The 21573-nt window shown below is 43.1% G+C and overlaps 1 protein-coding gene across 14 annotated transcripts in view; it reads right to left on the minus strand.

Annotated features, from left to right (window-relative positions):
* Nucleotides 1-21573, minus strand: part of FYN (FYN proto-oncogene, Src family tyrosine kinase) — a 209773-nt gene that overhangs the window by 27078 nt on the left and 161122 nt on the right. For 9 of the 14 annotated variants that reach the window (XM_074036906.1, XM_074036907.1, XM_065543224.2 and 6 more), the window contains 7 exons: nt 19923-20021; nt 15996-16099; nt 14879-15028; nt 12063-12227; nt 8274-8453; nt 6654-6730; nt 6403-6556 (listed from right to left, as the gene is read on the minus strand). In XM_074036906.1, the coding sequence (XP_073893007.1) occupies nt 6403-6556; nt 6654-6730; nt 8274-8453; nt 12063-12227; nt 14879-15028; nt 15996-16099; nt 19923-20021 (929 nt within the window). Of the gene's footprint in view, nt 1-6402; nt 6557-6653; nt 6731-8273; nt 8454-11488; nt 11645-12062; nt 12228-14878; nt 15029-15995; nt 16100-19922; nt 20022-21573 lie in introns of all 14 variants that reach the window. The other 5 variants (XM_065543227.2, XM_074036909.1, XM_074036910.1 and 2 more) reach the window with 2 other exon arrangements.

Below are 21573 nucleotides of genomic sequence, written 5' to 3' on the forward strand. Positions count from 1 at the left end.
AGTGTTGTGGGGAGGAGTTGGAAGAAGTGAAGAATACCAACAACTTTTACTAATTATCTTCTTGAATTCTTACAATCACCTTAAAGGTAACCAACACCAATCTTATTTTATGATGAGAAAGGTGAGGCTCAGAGAGGCCAGAGCTTATGCTCTAGGAATACGGTGTCAGGATTTGAACACAAGCTTATCTAGCTGCAAAGCTCCTGTGCTTCCCATCACTCCAAAGACAATCTTGGAGTGTGCAAGGAATATTAATGCAATAAACAACCCTTTCTGGAGGTTCCTGCAGCCACAACAGCATTTGATTCCCAGAGAGAGCCATGCACATTGCTGAGAGACAACAGGAGAGCACGTCTCAGAAGAGTGTGGAGGGGTTGGTAACCTTGGTTATTTCCATTGCTGTAAACAAATATTTATTAAATACTACTATGTGCTCTGTGTCTACAAGGGCCCGCTGCTAGTCTTTAAACTAAATCACTTCTGTAGAGAAGTAGTAAGAGCGGCTCCACAGATACTCGGGAGAACTGCTCCAGCCGTGCTCAGGCAGCGTGTGCGTGCTCAGGCAGCGTGTGTGTGCTCAGGCAGTATGTGTGCTCATGTGTGCTTGTGTTGATGTGTGTATGCACATGCATCGGTGAAAATGCTGAGAAGGGCCATCTGATATTCAGACTTCACAAGATTAAAAACAAGAGAGGCAGCTCAGAGGCAGGGATAGTTCCCAACAGAGAATGCAAACACAAGAAAACAGGCAAGCTGGCCAGAGACAAGGACAGCGGACGCGTGACTCCCAGCTGTGTCTGGGGTGGAGGGGCCCTTGGAGCATGCAGGTATATCAAAGTGGTGATTGCCCAGATCCATTGACTGGCCCAGGCTATAAAATAAGGAGATAGTATTTTTTTCTGGAAAGACTGATTTTTTTCTCTATTGATTACTAATAGTGATTCTCTTTAAAAACTTTATAGATTGTTTTCAAGGAAAATGTATGTCAAATACAAAAAGTTGAGGTTATAAGGATGATTTTTACATTTCACAACTCTCAAAGAACTTTTATAGATAGCCCATGTAAGTTCCACACTAATGATGTGAGGTGATCATTTTTATTATCACCATTTTACAAATGATAAAAATGAGGCTCAAAGAGCTGAAATAACTGGCCTGTGGACACCAAGCTTGTAAGCGACAGAGCTGATTCAAAGCCAGGGACCCTAACGTCCAACCTCTGGTTCCTCAGTCTCAATAGGCTGCCTCACTAGCAGCTTAGAGGGAAGAACAATGCTGGCAAGTGACACACTGAGTGTGTATTCTCCTTTTTAAAAATATGTCCACAAAATCTGTTAGGGAGTAACTGCAATTGCTAACCTAGGTTTGCCCTGTGACTAGCAATTCCACTGGAGAACACAGCCCAGAGAGACGAGGACATGTGTGTACCACCACAGCACCCTTATTTATAATAGTTCCAGTTTGGAAATGACCCCACATGTTCAGCAACAGTAGAATGGAGGCTCTGTGATGTATTGTACAGCGGAATACTACCCAGCCACGAAGAGAACTGCTGTTCCATGCAGCAATATGGAAGAATCTCACAGACATAAGAATGGGAAAGAAACCGGACACAAGAGTAATACTATAGGATTCATGTCTGTGATGTTCATTTACAGGCAAAACTTACCAATCTATGGTGAAAAGAGTGGAAAAAAGGCTATTTGTGGGGGTGGTTACTGACTGGGAGTGGGAATAAGAGGTCTTCTGGGGTGCTGGAAGTATTCTGTCTCTTTATCTTCGGGGTGGATTCAGGGGCATACGTGTATGTAAAAATTCATCGGGCTGCACACTTCAGATTTGTTCATTTTACTGTATGTGTGTTACAGCTCAATAAAGAATAAAAAGGTATCCACAAAAGGAAGTTATGCTTACACACAGCCACGTCTGTCTGAACTTGTTAGGTTTAAATCAACATTAGTCGGCACTGAAAGCTCATGAAGAAAAAACTAGAGTCTGCAGAGAATTTTCCCACTGCTTCTCATCTGCTTGTGTGATCTCTGAAGGAAGTGATGGCCGGAGGGGCTGTGAACTTCCAGAAGCAAGGCTTGTGACATCCGCCTATGTCGGGGGTCACAGGAGACAGGTGTGGTATGGAAGTGTACGGACAAGAAGATGGACAGTAGCTCCTTGTGGTGCCTGTGGTGAGCTCTGGAATGATTCCGGGAGGAAGATGCGGTGCTAGGGTAGGGAGGCAGCCGTGACTAGACCTTAGGGGACGGCTGGAAGGCTGAGGGCCCAGCTGTGGCAGTGAGACCCAGTGAGGGCACCCCAGCTCATTTGTCTGGGCTTGGAGGACCACCACAACCATCTCAAGCTTAATAGATAAAAACCCAAATGTATCCTCTTTCTTGAAGGTAAGATCTTCCCAAGTCACTCATTTCTGTTATTGGTAATGCCATTCTCATGATCACCTGCATTTGACTACTTGGGAATTATCTTTGATTTTTCTCTCCCTTTCCTGAATAGTGTTTCAGACTTTCCATTGTATCTACAATCCATTCACTCATTTGTTTATTCCCCAAGAACTTAGTGTTGTACCAGATATACCAATAGTAACAAGCAACATTTATCACTATGTGCTGGGTACCCTGTTAAGCACTTTACATGCATTGTTTCACTTAATCTTTGCAAAAATGCACACAGCAGACAAAATGTCTTTCCATTTTACAGATGAGTAAACTGAGGTATGCAAAAGTTAAATAACTTGCCTAAGGCCCCAGATCGTCAGGTGGTACAGCTGGATATCAAACCTGGTTCCATCTGATTTCAACAATGCCCCACGTGTTCCTCCTCATGCTTGCTGACTGTCCTGTGCAGTCTTAGGCTTCTTGATATCGGTAGCTCCTAATAAAGTCCCTTTCATTGACAAGGCACTCAAATAACTGATGTTGGCATTACTTAGAAACTCTGATTGGGCAGAATTTAGCAAAGTGTTTATAACTAAAGAAAAACCATCTGCTGTAACTGAGTGAGATGTCCAGGTAATAGAGAATAAGCAATCTCTCCAAATTTCTAGTTGCTTCTAGAGTGCTGTCAGTGGAAGGCCATCCTCACAGGCTCAGGGCCTGGCCTTGACCTCCTCCCTGACATGGGCTGCTGCTCAGTCCTGGGTAGCTGGGGCGGTGGGAAGCAAGGAGCACAGGAAGGACTGTGGAACCCGGCTCCACACTCCAATTCTGCGTGTGCCCTATGCAATGCCACCTCATCTGCCCAAGGGGTGACAGATATTTCAGTGCTCCCTGAGATGGGAAACTCACAACTGTTTTGAAAACAACTGTCATTCATGGTCCTAAAATATCTGTGTTTGGCGCATGTTTCCGAATGCCGCCTGCATTCTCACAATCAAGATGCAGCATGGCTGTGGCCTGTGGGTAACATAAAACCCGACTTGCAAATATTATTAGGCACGCGGACCAGCTGTCTGGAGGAGCTGATTAATTCCCCGCAGAAACTTCAGCACGCAGCACACATGCCATCTGCAGAGTACACCAGCAGATACACACCAGGCCCTTTCTGCCTCGTAAAGCGGCCGGGGCAGGGTGGGCCCTCGGGAGGAATTTGATAAACAGCTGGGTTGTCCCCGTGCTGGAAAAGGAAGGTCTCTCCAACTCCCTCACACAGGCACACTAGAAGGTGCTCCTTAAAAACAGCCCCATAAAATACAGGGGAAAGGGGATGCATGGCTAATCCTCTCCAGCCTGATTTTCAGTTGTTTTTAACACCGACTTGATGAGCAGCAGGCAGCATAACTTAGGATGGTAGATGCAACAGGGCCAGTCGTATCTGGATTCAAATCCTGGCTCTGCTCTTTTACTAGCTGTGTGACTTTGTAGAAGTTAGTTAACCCCTCTGAGTCTATTCCTATTGTTGCCCTGTCTGGTCCTCACGTTTCCCCTCCGGCCTGGTACCTGGAAGGTATTTGATAAATGGCTCTGCCACTTCCTACCCCTCTGCTGCAGGACAGCATTTCTTTTATTCTCCTTGGACATCCTGGGACCCCCCGCAAGCTTCGCTTTCCCCCTGCCCAGTTCAGTTCTCCAGTTCACTTACTTCTTCCTTCTTTCTTTCCAGTGTTTGGCATGGATTTGAAGGTGTTTGGAAAAGGGAGGAAAGAAGAAAAATGTTTGAAGAAGGAAGGATGGGACCCTAGATTTGGAAATTAAGTAAGGAAATGCAGTACCAAGGCTACAAGGTTGGCCTTTTGAAAGGGGCTCTGATGGCACCTGGGGACACGATGGTGGAGCTGGGCAGCCGGCAGAAGGGCAATCAGGACAACTAATGCAGAGGAACAGTTCGGGGCCAGGCTGAGGGCAGCAGCCTGATGGGAGGGGAATCAGCGAGGGTGCCAATCACCCAGGGCCACAGCCTGAGGAGCCTCACTCCAGTGAGTAAGGTGTGGACTAAACCCCCAGGCCCTGTTAACACTGTTAACAGCACCCCTGCCTGTGTCCTCTGGCTCCTGGCCTGGCAACCTTCTCATTTACCCATGGTTCATGAGCATTAACCACAAACCCCAGAGAGTCCAAAGTCCAGGAAAAGGGGAAAAACTCAACTCACACACAGAAGGGTGAGCACACGGCTCTATTCTAGCCCTTTCCTTAATCAAATATTCATGTCTCACAACCTTCGCCCACTCTCCTTCCAAGTCTAAGGAGCTGGATCTGACAGACTTGCCTCAGGATAAAGTCCCTCATTCAGGGCAAGTCTCAGATCCACTGGCACTCAGGTCCTCTCGGCTCCCTCGCCTCAAAATCACATGCACATTCCTCTCTGGACGGCCAGTGCCAATCAAAGCTGCAGCGCGCCTTTGATTAGAGATACAGCATGCCATCTGGCCCAGCACCGGGGGTGTATGTGTGTGTATAACACACGGGCAAGCTTGCTGTGTGGGCATTTGGCTCCAGGACAAGAACTGCCACGTGTTGGGGAAATTCAAATAGCTGAGCTGTCTGACCGACATGTAATTCAGCATTTGGACAGTATCGGTAGCAGCCAGGGTCTTAGTTTAACATTTTTCCTCATCACTTGAGACTGCTAAGAATGCTTCCATTCTTAGAGTCAAATGAAGGGAGAGGATAATTGGCATGAAATGAAAGAATCAAGAGGAGGAGGAACAGGGGCAAGAGAAGGAGGAGAAAGAGAAAGAGAAAGAGAAAGAAAAGGACTCCAGAGGTGGCCATTATGAAATGCAGTAGAAAGCACCACCCTGTAATACATTCCAGTCACTGCTCGGCTTTGCTTGGGATGACTAGGCTTTGGTTAAAAATACCAACAATGAAAGTTCCCCCCTGCTCCAGTTATAAACATTATGTTCTACATGAGGAGCCTATATTCAATTGCAAACTGCATACTTAGTCCCACAATTTTACCTGGTGACCACTTTGTAAGTATCCAGAAACAAAGAAAATATTCCTAAAAACTCCTTTCTAGTATCTGGTGCTCTAATAGCACCCGAAAAGCCGCCTCACTGGAATGGCTGCTGAATTGATATATTTCACTTAAAGGCTAATTGATAGAAATTTTTGCAGAGGGTGGGATGAAGGGGATGATGAAAGGAGGTGGAGATTTTCGAGGAACTATGCTGTTACCATCTATAGTCTTTCTAACTCCTCTCTCCACTCTCCCTCTCCCTGCTCTGGACCCATAAGGATTCATCCCTGAGTTCCTGTGACCTGTACTTCTGGGTGGGTCTGGTAGAAGACCTGGAAGTGGGCTAAAGAGTGGGGTTGGGTATGAGTCCCCAGATCCATTCCTGCCATCTCTCTCTACTGAGGAGGCCCTCTCTGTGCAGTGGCCTATTCTGACTTCTTGTGCCCACTTCTCTGCCCCCTTGCCTTTGAGGCTTTGGTTCTGTTGCTGTTACAGGCTCCGAGATACTGCACCATGCTCTGTTGGCTTTCTGAAACCCTGCCTATACCTTTGTAAAAAACTCATTTCTTAACTTCTCTAATTTGAACATGCCTTCTGCTTTCTGCTAGGACACAGACTGATTGAACGATGAACTAAAACTTGACGATCCCTTGGCTTTCCCCAGCCTTCTTTCTCCAAAACCAGAGTATCCTAGGCCTAGATGCTGTGAGGAGACCAGCATGAGCCAAGAGGACCACAGCAGCAAATACCAATACCCACCCACCCACCCACCCACCAAAAACCAATATCTCATTCCTCCACTCGGCCCACAACGGTCTCCCACCTGCAGAGCTGTCAAATTCCTGCCAGATCAAGGAGTCCAAACCCAGCTGACGAATGACATTTCAGGTATTTTCTGAAGGAAGGGAAGGTAAGGAGGAAGGAAGGGCCATGCGGTAAGTGACTGTTCTCATGGCTGTGATCACGAGCCATTGTCATTCAAGTGCCCACCTTGTCTTGCTGTGTACTCATTGTCTTCGATCAATCGGGCCAATCCGAAATCAGCAATCTTGCATATGAGTCCATTCCCCACTAGAATGTTTGCTGATCGCAGATCTCTATGGATATAATTCATGCGCTCGATGTAAGCCATTCCTGCAGCCACCTGTGGAAACCCAGGGAACAGGACATGTTACACCATGACCCAATGTACTTACACGTCATTAAACCTATGGCACATCAAGTTACCCTGCAGGGCTTACCTGTGCTGCCATGTCCACAAGATTTGGTAATTTCAGAGCTCTTCCTTCTCCATCTTTTAAGAAATCCAGTAAACTTCCTATGAACAAAACATAAAATCATTTCAATTTACTTTGAAAGATAATTCCCAATGGAGAGCTGTATTTGGTTTTCTTATTAAAAGTAATAAGGTAGTCAAATGGAATAATGCCATCCATGGGGGGGGAAGATTTATATAAAAAAGCAGGGTAGAAAAAAGTATTTTCATGGAGAAGTAACAGTTTTACCTTTTAAAAACAAACAGCATTAATTCCATTTCTAGGAATAACAATATATATTTGATAAAACTAGAAGAAATGGGACTCAATCTCCCTTTATGTCATAAAGAGGAACCTATGAAGAACCGCACCTCTTCAATCCCATTCTCCAATCACCCCTGCACAAAGAATGGATGTGGGGAAAATACAGCCCAGCTGAGTGGTCCAAAGCTGTGGTCTTGGGACTAGCAGCTACAACAACACAAGGGAACTTGTTAGATATGCAAATTCTCAGGTCCCATCCCAGATCGAGGAAATCAGAAACTTTGAAGGGTGGGTCCAGAAACTTGGGTTTTAAGAAGCCCTACAGGTGATTCTAATAATACAAGGTAAAGTCTGAGACTCAGTAGCTTAGCTTATTTACAGATTTTGAATCAAGAAAAGACAATCTGAAGAATATGGGTGGGGCAGATGGTTCCCCTTAATTAGATCATAGCCAGCCAAGCCTTAAATCAGACATCTGAAACAAAACATTGGAAGCTTCAGAGCCACTAGTATAACACAACAAGGCAGGGATAATCATTTGCAGAAGGTGGAGGCTTATGATGGTCATCAGTGATATTTTATGCTTTAATCACAAAGTTATTTACAAAATAACCCTGGATACAAAGGACAAAAAACAGTTTGCCAGAAAAAAAATTTCCATTATATTTTAAAAGAAAGTACATGGAAAAGAAAAATTACACTGGTATCCTCTGATGTACAATGTATTGCCTTTCAAGACTGTTTCTTGTTTGGTTCATCTATTTTTCCAAAACAAAATGATCTCTGGTCTTATCCCCAACAATGCTGGTTTGATTAGAAAGACAGAGGGGTTGTGGGGGAGAGAATGTGAGAATAAATGTGGTCTGTGAAAGCATGTAATTCATCATCTGACTAAGAAGAGAGCTGGAAAAAAATAAGATGTTCAAATGATGGAGACTAAACTTAGCTTAGAGAGCAGTGTCTGATATTAATTGTTTAGCCCTGCCAAAAGGAAATGCAACAAAAGCTACTACATTCAAAATAACAGCAAACTATCATAACCCTCTGTACCACCTGATATTAAAAATGAATGTTTTAATTATGGAGAGGAGCTTGAATTTCTGACACACATAACATGTAAAAGGCATTTGGCATTTCACAAGGATTTGGGGCGGGGCAAACTCAAGGTTGGTATGTTTTTAAAAATGTTTTCATTAATGAGTGCATTAACTGGTGGTTCCTAATGGGAATACTTGACCCAGGCAGAAACTAGAAAAGCAGCGAGTAGGAAGCCTCCATTTCTCTCCCTCAAACAACCCCTTAAGGCACTGTATGCTGGAGAGAGGAGAGGCTTTGCCCAACCTTTATTCATATACTCGGTGACGATGTAGATGGGCTCCTCAGACACCACTGCGTAGAGCTGGACCAGCTTGTCGTGCTTCAGCTTCTTCATGATCTGCGCTTCCTCAAGGAACGATTCGGGGGACATTGTGCCTGGTTTGAGAGTCTTTATGGCTACTTTTGTGTTTCCATTCCAGGTACCTACAAACATCCCAGAACATGAAGTCAAACCAAAGATCTTCTTTTGATGGAAAAAGAGGGTTTTGACCACCAGCTATTTGCATAAAATTAGACTTTAAATTTAAAACACTTAATACAGTTTTTGTTGAACAAAGACATTCAATTGCAAGGACTCTGTCAAGTATTTTAACAGAAAAAAATGTGTTTCTTTGTGGGGATGGCAAGGATGGCTATATTAAGATTTATAATTCATTAAAATGTTTTAAAATTTTGAATATATACCACTCTGGCTTTTTTTGGTGCAGTCATATGATTACACATTTATACCAAAAGCTCTGGACCGCTGTTTACAGTGATGAAAGTCCAGGGCTTGGAACAGGCCTGGCCATCTAATAGCTGTCCCTTAGGGAGCACAGTGGGCATGGAAGAAATTAGATTATTTAAGTTTATGGGGTGTGCCATTTAAAAATATGGCACCACATAAGGATGTCTGGAAATTACCTTTAGACTTTCAATGTCTGCAATGGACAAGTTACTTGACTGAGTCCTTGTACAGGTGTGCCGAGCGTGCTGATAAGCACTGGCAAGGAGCTCACAGTCTGCTTGCCAGTACTTCAACCAGGTAAGGCAAATTCCTCAGCTTTACTGATGGCTAGCCACAAGAACAATGGCTTCCATCAGCTAGGTAGACAGGGGAAATTAAACAGCAGCTGAGAGGGAACAGAGATATTTAAATTTAGCATGTTAAAGAAAACCTAGCAAATCTGAAGGCAAGGCCTGGATTATGATTGTCATCAGTTAACCTCATCTGTAAAATACAGGAATGGAATTGGATTATCTTTTGGGTCTCTTTCAGCCCAGCATTAAAAAAACAAACCCACACCTAGGTTCCATGTGTATTCCATTATTAGACCTGTGATGCTGAGGAATAACTGTATAAAGGGGAAACAATCTGCTAATTTAGATTATTTTCTATTTGTAAAAGAAGACTGCTTTAAATTAAGATTTTTATATTTAATATAACTGACTTTGGAATTTAAGGATTCTGTAAATTGGAGTTCTTATTATCCTGTTAAAGACATGTTCATACAATTACAACATGCAACCTACAAAATATAAATTATGAAAAAACAAGTGGCTTAAAGAAAAGTTCATTTAAACTTCATAAAATATCTGCCCACTAAGCATTCACGGGAAATTTGGTGATTTATAGGTGATCTTTGCTATTTAAGACTCAGCACCCAACATTTTAAATACATTAAAATCTTCCTCTGTAATGCAAACCTCATTAATTGCATAGACACCCATCCCAATTCTGCTGGGCATGTCATCTTGTGTTTATTGGGAAACAAAATGTGAACAGGATATGTCATGATTTAAAGTTGATATCTGTAAAATTTGAAAACAAATTTTCTTACAGGGTCCAATTCTCCGTGATTGTGTGAGTAATTTGACTAATATCCTCTATTATTAGAGGGTGAATGAGGAAGAAGGAGGTCATAAGTCCAGAGAGAGATGGACACAATAATGTGGATTTATTAAACTAGCTAACTCATACATATATATGTGTATGTCTATCTATTACCTATTTATCCACCTACTTACCTACATACATCTTTGTAGTACTTATCACTTGCTGGGCTATATGTTTTAAGTGCTTTAACTGTATTAACTCTTTTTTTTTTTTTTCTTGAGACGGAGTTTCGCTTTTATTGCCCAGGCTGGAGTGCAATGGCACTATCTCTACTCACCGTAACCTCTGCCTCCCAGGTTCAAGCGATTCTCCTGCCTCAGCCTCCCGAGTAGCTGGGATTACAGGCATGTGCCACCATGCCCAGCTAATTTTGCATTTTTAGTAGAGGCAGGGTTTCTCCATGTTGGTCAGGCTGGTCTCGAACTCCTGACCTCAGGTGATCCACCTGCCTTGGCATCCCAAAGTGCTGGGATTACAGGCATGAGCCACTGCGCCCGGCCACCTGTATTAACTCTTTTAATGCAGACTACACCTAAAGATCTGTACCCACACATAGCAAAGGGTACTGATCAATACTGTTTTGAATGAGTTCTGAGGAAGGAAGATGGAGGATTCCATAAGTATCAATATTGTTTCACTGAAACAGGTTTTTGAGTGGGGCCTAAATCCATGAATTGTTTCTAAGCAAAGCTGCAACTGACCCAAAAGGGCTATAAAAGAAATTACAAAGGCCCAGTGCAGCCAGCCTTATCAATGACAATCAAATAAAGAGAAGTATGTATGTCTACTGAGTATCTACTATCTGCAAGGGACTTTAAACATATTAACCCATGTAATCCTAAAAATGATCCTATAAAATAAGTACATTCTGGCCGGGCATGGTGGCTCACGCCTGTAATCCCAGCACTTTGGGAGGACGAGGCGGGCAGATCACCAGGTCAAGAGATCGAGACCATCCTGGCCAACATGGTGAAATCCCGCCTCTACTAAAAATACAAAAAATTAGCCGGGCATGGTGGCAGGCACCTGTAATCCCAGCTACTTGGGAGGCTGAGGCAGGAGAATTGCTTGAACCCGGGAGGCGGAGGTTGCAGTGAGCTGATATCACGCCATTGCACTCCAGCCTAGCGACAGAGCAAGACTCCATCTCAACAACAACAACAAAGTATCATTCCAATTTTACAGAAGAAAAAACTGAGGCTTAAAGGAGTTAAATATGCCCTTATTTATGGTTAATTAGCTAGTAAGGATTCAAACCCAGGCCCATTGAGCAAAATGCCCACGGTCTTTCTTATGGCTGCCCATATACAGTATCTTACCTTCCCATTTCTTAGGAAGAGGAAACACCAGATTCGTAGTGTACTGGTTTCCTGTTCTGCGGGTGCCTTAATTAACCACATGAAGTAGGACAGATGAGCACAGCAAGGTATCAGCATATTCTGAAAATCTGGATGGTCTGTGCCTGTCTAGTTATCCGGGTTAAGTGTCTTTGTCCCAATGGCTGTGTGTGCATTTTTGTTCACAACCATCCTTTTAATCGGCTTTGAGATGCAGCCAAAACAAAATGTGCCCTCTGCCTTACCAAGCCACACTTCAGCGAAACACCCCTGACCCAGCTTCTTCTCCAGACACAACGAACGACGTGCAACTTCCCAAGCATCTTTAGCCAATCCAGAAGTTTGTGGGGTACAACTTGATGCAATCACAGTTAAGTTAAAACACAAACCATCAGCTTTCTCTACAGGAAAGGGAATTAATAAAGAAAACACAGTCCTTATAATCCATAATTACGCATGCACTAGGAAAGATGGAAGGTGACTTGCCCGTTAGGACGATACTTAACAAATATTTACTTTTGGAAATGAAGGGCAAGACATTTTATGGCAGCTGGAACATTCCTTGGACCATTTGCTGGTTTATGAATTGAGAGTCATGTAATAGTACAACTTGAGCCATTTGCCAGTTTTGCCCACTTACTATCTTTTTTTTTTAGAAATTCCAGAATGTTAAAACCAAAATTGAAATTATTATTCCCCACTATTAGGAATTCAAACTTTCTTCCCGGTCACACAGTCTTTATTTTCACCTTCCATCTTTGGTGTTTGGGATTTCCCAAACGGGGAAGCTAATAATAGAGTAATTGAGTCTCAGCATACCCATCCATACTTCCCCAAACTGCCCATTTCCCAGTCTCTTGATCAACTGCAGGGATTCTCGAGGGATTTCCCAGACATCTTTGGTTTTGACAGACAGATCGGTAAGCCTTGGCATCCCTTTGTGACAGGGAACTACTAGGCGGCAGCAGAGACCTGCAGCTCTCTCTGATGGAGCAGGGCAGGGGCAGGAGAGGGAGAGAAGAGCAGAACACATGTAATGACAACACTCCTAAGTGTAAACCCACACGAGCGGCGCACAGTGCTCCTCAAACAGTGCTACACCAGCAGACGACCACACACATTGTGGAACACCAGCAGCACACAGCGCTACACCAGCAGATGGCCACACACACGGTGGAAGATCAGATGCCACACACAGAAACATTTTCATTGGAGGTCGAATAGAGGACGTGTTAAATTTAGACTACTCCATAAGCCCAGGTACGATACAGTCTACACATAGATATACACACAGGCTGCTTTGGTTTCTGTACTCACTGAGTAAGAAAAACGTTTTCAGCTCAATGTGCTCATAACATGTTTTTGGGAATGCTGAAAACATCCTTACTAATTTCAAAAAGTGGTTTTGGATTCAAGAATGTCAACATGACTGTTCCTCCCCACCTTTAGTATCTAGATTACCCAGGGGATTAGGGATCTGTCTACATGACTATAGTTAAAATTATAACTTTAGTGGAGGATTCTTCTACAGAACATTAAACTGTCATAAACTAGTAAGGCTGAAGATTATAAGTGATGGGGAAAAAAAAGAAGTCACTTTTTTTAGTGATTTCTTTGGCTTTCTAACTGATTCCATTCCACCAAGTCAGATACTCCTGGGCTGTGCTGCTTTGATATTTTCCATTTAAAAAAAAAAAAAAACAAAAAAAAAACCACCTTTTACCAGTCTTCAATGTATAATTTAGGTGTTTGGTTTGAAAGGAGAAAGAATGGAAACTAAAATTCACAGAAATTCAAGATGTGAAAAAAATGTATTCTTTACAAAAAAAAAAAAAAAAAAAGGGAAAAAGTAGTTATCACTCGGAGGTTTTTTTTCTCTTTGTCTTCTTTCTTTCTTTCTCTTCTTTTTTAAAAAGAATATAACCTTTTAGAGTCTGGCAGTGCTAAGGAGAACTTAAATGCCAAGTAAAAATCAGTCAGGCGAAAAAAGGTAACAAAGAATAAGAAATCAGGGAGTGACAAAAGCTGACAGAGCCTGCCCTGGGAGGCGGACAGACCCCCGCTCCCTCCCGCTCCCTCCCGGCAGTCCCCGGAACCAGGGAAAGCAGATGTGCTGCTGGGCTGTAACTTGCTTTTTACTCCTTTCTTTTTGATGGAATCAGGCTCTGAGATGTTTAGGTAGGAAATTATTTATGTGTCAATATTTCAAAGGCATTTTATTGTGTGAGAGAGAAAGAGGGAAGAGGGAAAGCCAATATAAAAACAAGCCTAACGTGAGATGGATTTTTTTTCCCCGAGATTAAAAAAAGTGTCTATTGTTCACATCTCCTCCTTCCTTCCAGCTCTACAATGTTATTAAGGTGCCCTTTCGAACACAGTATTTTCAAATGATCCAAACCCTGGGGATCCTGCTGATGTTTGGCTGTAATGAAATATATTTCAGCATTTGAAAAATCCTTACAACATGCAGGCATTTTGAGTATATCACTTAAGCTCAGGGAGATATTCTGTTCCGTTTCTCCCAAATGTTTCATTAGAATCCACATAAACCAAGTTAGCCAATGCCATAATCAACTAGTACTGCAAGTGCTGTGAATATGTTCTATTGTTCATTAGTGCCAGGGATCAACAGACATTTCTTATTGTCATTTTTGAAAGATTGCTTTTTCATGCCAAAAATTATACATACATATTTCAATGATTGTGCACAGAGCAATAGTAGAGGAAAATCGTATACTATCTTTTGAGTCTTGCCTTTGTCCTGGAGAACAATAGAAAATGGAGAAATGGGTCACACGAAAAAAAAACCTCTAGGCTTAATAGGATATAGACATGTGTCTGTACATGTGCACCTATAACTACAGGCACATGTGAACATGTATTATATAGTGGTATATAATACTTGCTAATCTAGGAAAGAAAGCAATCATTTTAACAATTGCACATAAAACCACAGTCTTTGATAAAATGTATAAACTGCACACCTAATATTTATATGTTTTCAGAAACAATAAAATAATGGTGATATCTGGGTGTTAGGACAGAGACTGATGTGCGTTTTAAAAGTTTAATTTAACACAAGATGACGTAATAGATCTAAGAGCTGTGGGTCGTGTAAGTCTAAGTCTAGTTAGGAAACAGCAGTATTGGTGGGGAACATGATAAATGGCTTGCATGAGAATGAAATGTACGTGCAGCTATTCCTGCAACAGTGCTGAGTGTAAAGTGATGGTGGAAAGCCAGTATTCCTTGTAGGAGTCCCCATGTAAGTGCCCTCCGAGAGACTCCTTCCTCATATGCAATGCAGGGGGAATGGGAAAAGACAACTTGAAGTATTTTAGGATGAAGATAAAAAGACAAACAACTTTTACAATTTAACCTATTGCTTTCTACTTGGGAAACAAAAATATTATAGGATCTTTGGACAAACATGTGGAACTAATAATAACAACTACAGTAGAACAACAGCAATAGAACCTATTCAGCCAAGTCCCACCATTAAGGGCTGGCAAAGAAAACATATTCTAGGAGTGATTTTGTACATAATTAGTTTTACCCTTTCCACTTTCCTGCTCTGGGCCTATCCACTCCCTCCAGCATCCACACGGTTAGTAGGCAGTTAGAATTCAGGTTACCTGAGTAATGTTGTACAAGCTGCTGAAGGGTTTCAAACTGGGCCCGGGTGGTAATGTAGTATCCACCGTTGTCAAGTTTGCGAATTTTATAATGTTTGACGTGGTCTCCTTTCATATCATCCCAATCGCGGATGGAAAGTGAATAGGCACCTGGTAAACAAGCAAAGCATTAGCAGCTCCAGTCATTTAGACTATTAGCTTGCTTTTTAGGCCTCATTTTCTTGACTCTGATTAATAATTACCAAGGATACACACACACATGTACACACACACACAGCATCTCCACTCAGTAACAGGAAGAAGATGCTTCTTGATGTCCTGCAAATGTCAGAAGATATTAGCAGTAAAATAATTCTGCACTTGAGACTGAAAGCTTCCTGGATATTTTTCTTAAACACACTGCTCAGTCACCCTTGTTGTATAATACAGCGTAGACTCAATTCCGACACTCCTTCCCTCCAGGGTAGAGAGAAGGACCACGATGCACGGCTGAGTTTGCTTCCCCTGTCTTCTCTACCCAGGGGCATACTGGGAGGTAGCGGCAGCATGTGCAAAAGAAATCTAAGGCTTTTTTCTCTAGAAGTGAGCTCCAAGCTTCTGTTTTACAACACTTTCCACAGGAACAGAGAATCTGGTGGATTAAGCTAGAGGCCCCTACTCTTTTCTTCCTTGACCTATCTCCTCTTGTGGGCTGTAATGAGTGGTTAAATAATGAAAAGTCCAACAGTTGGAGGAAGAGAAGTGAAGTCCTCAGTTATTTAAAAACAAAAGGAAAGCAAAAACAACCCATATGACTGGCACCCGAGGAACTAAGAGTTTCAGAAAATCGAAATTCTAAAGGACTTCTGAAAATTCTATGATCTTGTGTGCCCGGAGCAGTAAAGCCGCCCCCAGCCTGTTTCAGGAGGAAGGTCTTGATTTGGAGCCTCTGTAGTTCTTTTGGTGCTGTCTGCAGTTCTAGAGCCTGGAGGCAAGACTGAAAACAGGACTCCACTCATAAGGCAGGGAGGATATGTGCCATTTTAAAAACCTTGTACATTACAGATAAGCCTTTCATCCCCTCTGACTAATCCACAGATTTGAATGACAAGCCAACTTCTTCAACTCGTTATCTTACCTTTGGTGGTTTCACTCTCGCGGATAAGAAAGGTACCTCTTGGGTTTCCAAAGGACAATAGCTGTCGCTCAGCATCTTTTCGGCCAAGTTTTCCAAAGTACCACCTTTAAATGAGATCAAGGAAAGAAAATACTTCGTAATAGTCATTTACAAAATGCAACAGCATAGGCTTTCTTTTTTGCCCATGAATTCCCCTCACCTCCGATTTAGTCCTTAGCCTTTCCCTGTACGTATTTTTTCTAGCTTAATTCAGTTCCTTTCCAATCTATCCTGGATTCTATCCCTAATTCATCTCTTTCACTCTTTTAAAAAAATCAGATTTGAATTGTGGGTTGTTTTCCTCCCCTCCAGACGTGACCAGAACTGGTTTGTGTTAAAACCGCCACCTGTATGCAAAAAAACCCAGAAATCTAAGACCTTGATTTGAAATGGCAACTGCATGAGACCCTCTCCACACTTATTTAAAAGACTCTAGTCTGGGCATGGTGGCTCACGCCTGTAATCCCAGCGCTTTGGGAGGCCGAGGCGGGCAGATCACCTGAGGTCAGGAGTTTGAGACCAGCCTGGCCAACATGGCGAAACCTCATCTCTACTAAAAATACAAAAATTAGCTAGGTGTGGTGGTGGGCACCTGTAATTCCAGGTACTCGGGAAGCTGAGGCAGAAGAATTGCTTGAACCTGGGAGACCCAGGTTGCAGTGAGCTGAGATCGTGCCATTGTACTCCAGCCGGGTGACAGAACAAGGCTGTGTCTCCAAAAAAAAAAAAAAAAAAAAAAAAAGGCCAAGCATGGTGGCTCACACCTGTAATCCCAGCAGTTTGAGAGGCCAAGGCGGGTGGATCATGAGGTCAGGAGATGGAGACAACAATCCTGGCTAACACTGTGAAACCCCGTCTCTACTAAAAATGCAAAAAATTAGCTGGGCGTGGTGGTATGAGCCTGTAACCCCAGCTACTTGGGAGACTGAGGCAGGAGGATCGCTTGAACCTGGCAGGTGGAGGTTGCAGTGAGCCAAGATCGTGCCACTGCACTCCAGCCTGGGTGACAGAGTGAGGCTCTGTCTCAAAAACAAACAAAAAAACAAAACTCTTGAATCTCTTGATATCTGAGCATTATTAACTGCTGGGAAATAACAAAACACAGCCTCAATGTATATGAAGATAATTAACAAGCATTAAAAAAAGTCAGAATAGATAGATATGATATGAATAAAGGAATAGTATTTTCAGTAACTTCCTACCTATAAGAATTCTGAGAAAAATGCCCGTGAGTACTTATTTGTATTTTGCTTTCCCCCAGGTGTGAGGACTTGGATAAGTAAAGGCATTTGCCAGCACCTGGATTGTGATCTGTGTACATCATTATCTTCTTCTTCCTCTTTTTCTGTTTTTTTCTTGAGACAGGGTCTCACTCTGTCACCCAGGCTGGAGTGCAGTGGCATAACCACAGCTCACTGCTTGACCTCCCCAGGCTCAAGCAATCTTCCAACCTCAGCCTCCTGGGACAATAGGTACACATCATCACACCAGCTAATTAAAAAAATTTTTTTGTAGAGGCTGGGAGTTGTGGCTCATGCTTGTAATTCCAGCACTTTGGGAGGCTGAGGCAGGCAGATCACCTGAGGTCAGGAGTTCGAAACCAGCCTGGCCAACATGGTGAAACCCCAACTCTAATGAAAATATAAACAATTAGCTGGGCATGGTGGCATGTGCCTGTAATCTCAGCTATTTGGGAGGCTGGGGCATGAGAATTGCTTGAACCAGGGATGTGGAGGTGGCAGTGAGCAGAGACAGGGCCACTGCACTCTAGCCGGGGGACAGAGTCAGACTGTCTCCCTATGTTGCCCAGGATGGTCTCAAACTCCCGGGCTCAACTGATCCTCTCGCCTTGGCCTCCCAAGTGCTGGGATTACAGGAGGGAGCCATCACGGTTGGCCCTGTACATCTTTTCCTTGGCACAACTGTAAGGACTGGTTACTGTACACCTTTGAGATCTGTGCTCAGTCAATAAGCGTGCCCTTAAAATGACTTGGTGTTGCAGATATTTCAATATATTATCCCTGAACAAACTAATGATACTCTGTGCCACTTCAGGAGGCATCACATTAAGTCACCTCAAGACTTTTGTTATTTGCCTTATATCCTCCCCCTACATTCTCAAGCCTTAACCAAGCCTGGCAGTTAGTTACTATTTCAGCACTAGGTGCTGAATGAGCAGCAGGTGCTCCCCAAACCCAAGGGAGAATGCTGGAGCATTCAATTGGAATGTGTGTGTGGGAACCATTTTTAGAATATTTAACTGTGAAAGAATCCAGATTCTAAAATGAAATTTCAATTCACTATGCCTGAATATAGGTATTATGAGTTCACTGTCAAATTCTTTTGTGAATTAAGCTTCACTGAAGAAAAGAGACACGGCGTGTTAGCTCCTCAGTGAGTTTTAGAAACACCAAAATGTGCAACAATCCTTAATCTAGCACTAGGTGGTGTAAAGACTATTACGCCAATTATTTGTGAGAAACGGCTTTCTGGGTTTGTACCCATAACCCAATTAGAATGCCGTGTAAGACAGTGGTGAAAAAAGAATTGTTAGAACAATGGATTGCACCAAAACAATAGTATTTTAAGATAATAATAGTTAATTACACATGTAAAACCAAAGGCATTATTTTAAAAAATAATACTGTTTAAAAACAAAATATTTAAAAAGTTGACCATTATAAAAATAACTTAAATATATAACTGACAAATTCCCAGTTAAATCAGGGTAATGCTACATTTTGGTGGTACTTTTTATTCTGAAAGAACACAAAGATTTTTGCAAATCTGCCCTAAAATACAAATTAAAGACAAATATCTTGATTCACTGATGATGAAACACAGTCACTGGGAGAAAACAACAACTAAGAACCACTGAGTATTTGAGAGTGAGAAACAAAACAGATCCTCTTAGAGGGAATACAAGGGAATTAAAGAAGAGAACAATCCAACTGGGGATTTGGCTAGGGTGTGGAGTTTAATCCCCCTTGCGCTGCTTAAACAAATCCATGGTGAAATTAAATATCGGAGCCAAAAGTTGGGCTTGGTGACTGACTTTTCTCAACTCTCTTTCTAGAGAGGCGAGACCCAAGGTGTCAGGAGGAGGCCAAGTTCCTGCATTTGGGAAATCATGGCTCCATCTCTCCTTCCCTCAGTTCACAAGTCAGAGCTGGCAAACAGCCACTGGCAGTTCTTCCCCTTGGGAGTGCCCATGAATCCCACGGGTCAGGGGAAGGGAGAAAGGATATCCCTCTAGATCCCTCAGCCTGCTGAACACCTTCCTAAACTGCTACCAGTTGAATAGCTGCGCCAAATAACTGCTCGTCACTATTTACTATCAAAGAAGCCAACTGAGGTTCCAAATCACTGTAGTATTTCCCAAGTTGGGAGGACACACTGTATATGAGTCACTTTTACCGGGCATAGGAGATGTCTTTTCAGCACTGTTTTAATATTTCTGATCATGCTTAGGAGAATAATCTTAGGTTAATCTTTGGCAATTACTTGCTACTCTCTCCTCTCTCTCCCCGACAGAGGGAGCAGACTGCGGGCTTAGAAACTTGGGTCGGCAATAATAAATATATGATCTAGCTAGCATTTCATATTTTTATGGCTACTTTTAATCTATGACAAGTTTTACTGGGTTTTCATTTAGGATATTGATAGAAAGTTTTCTTTCAAAATAAGTGAGCTGGCTTCAAGAAAAACATTAAGTTAATAACAGAGCAAGTATTACACAGGGTAAAAACCAGGGCAGAAAGCCTGAAAAACTCAGCCTTAATCACTGCTGTGAATTTCTTCCCCCTCCTGCCCAATGTTAAATGGCATTCTATTGTGGCAACCAACTTTTAAAATCAAGTAGTTAAGTGAAAATAAAACGAAACATACTCTTCTGCCTGGATAGAGTCAACTGGAGCCACATAATTGCTGGGAATGTAACCTGTCTCTCCAGTTGTCAAGGAGCGGGCTTCCCACCAATCTCCTTCCCTATAAAGAAAAAAGAAAAAAGAAAAGTAAATATGTTGACCATTTCAACAGCTTGCAGTTACAGACTCACTGTGGTCTGAAATGTGTAACTGTCACCTAATTATCCTGCCACCTGATTTCTCCCATCTATTCCTTTACCCTGAATTCCAACACAGCCCCCACATGAAGGTCAGAAGGTTCCAGTTCGAGTCAGCCATGAGATGAACCCATGGTTGTCTCTTGTCTTAGTCGTGAATTAAGAATGTGGGACCCTGGCCATGAGAGGTCTCCCTTGGTAGGGGGCATTTTGCTTGGTTAGTGTCCTCAACTTGGACAGAGGGAAAAGGAACCCAGCCTCAGCCGAATTAAGTAAAACATGTTAGCTGCAGATCGTCTGGGAAGGGAAGCTTGTTAGGAGGTCTGAGGCCAATCTGAGCTGCACGGTGCTGCTCCCCTACTGTAAGCACCTCTCTCTTTCAGGTTCCAATCATGACATTAAAAATGTTAACATCCTAACACTGGGAGGTTAGGAGGTCTGGTGAGCGATGAAGGCATGCTCTAAACACGTGCCTGGCTTGCTCTCAAAAAAATGGGGAGACACCTCTCTACAGGTAGAATGATGAAGACTAGAGTAGGCTCGCCTTCCCCAGGCATTTTCAATCTGAGGTGATTCCATCAAATGTCCAGAGCACTGGCCTGAGGCTGATGGGCAAGTGGGGAGGGTGGGTATGGCTGCGTGTGCTCGCACACAGGAAGCACAGAAACTCGGCAAGGGAGTGAGATTTTTAGTCGTGCCACTTTGCACTGCCTTAGGCTCCATGCCACAGCATGGCAGTGTGGTATCAACCTGGGGAGCTCTCAGAGGAGGTGAAAGGGGAGCTTGTAGCTACTTTCAAAGCCAGTGAGTACATTAAGCAGTTCAAGTTCATCTGTTTAGATTCACACAGGGCTACCTGTGACAAACAGCAGGAATGGAGTGTGTACCTCATCCCATTAACATCGGAGAGGCAATGGCTGTGGCGCTGTGGCTCTGACATCCATTGAGTATCTGCAGAACCTTCCAGCAGCCCGCAGTGAACGACATGACTGCCCTCGAGCAAATCAGACCTCCCAGCAAATCTGATCTCCTGGGGCTTGGCACCTTCTCTTCCTCCATTTTTGGTCCTTGGAGGCAGCAAGCGAAACTCCAGGCATTTTTTAAAAAACTCGTTTTTTTGGCTGGGTTCTGTGTCAAAGCTTTCAGCCACGCAAAAAAATGTGTTGGCTTTTGGCCATGGTAAAGATGCTCCCCAGACGGATTTAATCAGGTAGAGAAAAACCAGCCTCCACATGAAACTCGAGCCTTATTCCAGAGGCCGCTCTCTAAAGCTGGACTCTGAGCAAGGTGAGCAGTGAGCAATGCCTCCAGATCGGATTTAACAGAGCAAGAGAATAAAGGTGACAAGCCAGCGCGTGCTGCGGGTGATGTTGTGGGAAGGTGTTTGGTGGCATAAGGAATAGAATAGCCCACAAAAAACCCAAGGTGCCGGCACAGGTTTTTACAACCTTATGTTTCCATCAGTTTCCTAATCTC

This window comes from Macaca fascicularis, chromosome 4 (assembly GCF_037993035.2).
Source record: "Macaca fascicularis isolate 582-1 chromosome 4, T2T-MFA8v1.1".
NCBI classification, from domain to species: domain Eukaryota; kingdom Metazoa; phylum Chordata; class Mammalia; order Primates; family Cercopithecidae; genus Macaca; species Macaca fascicularis.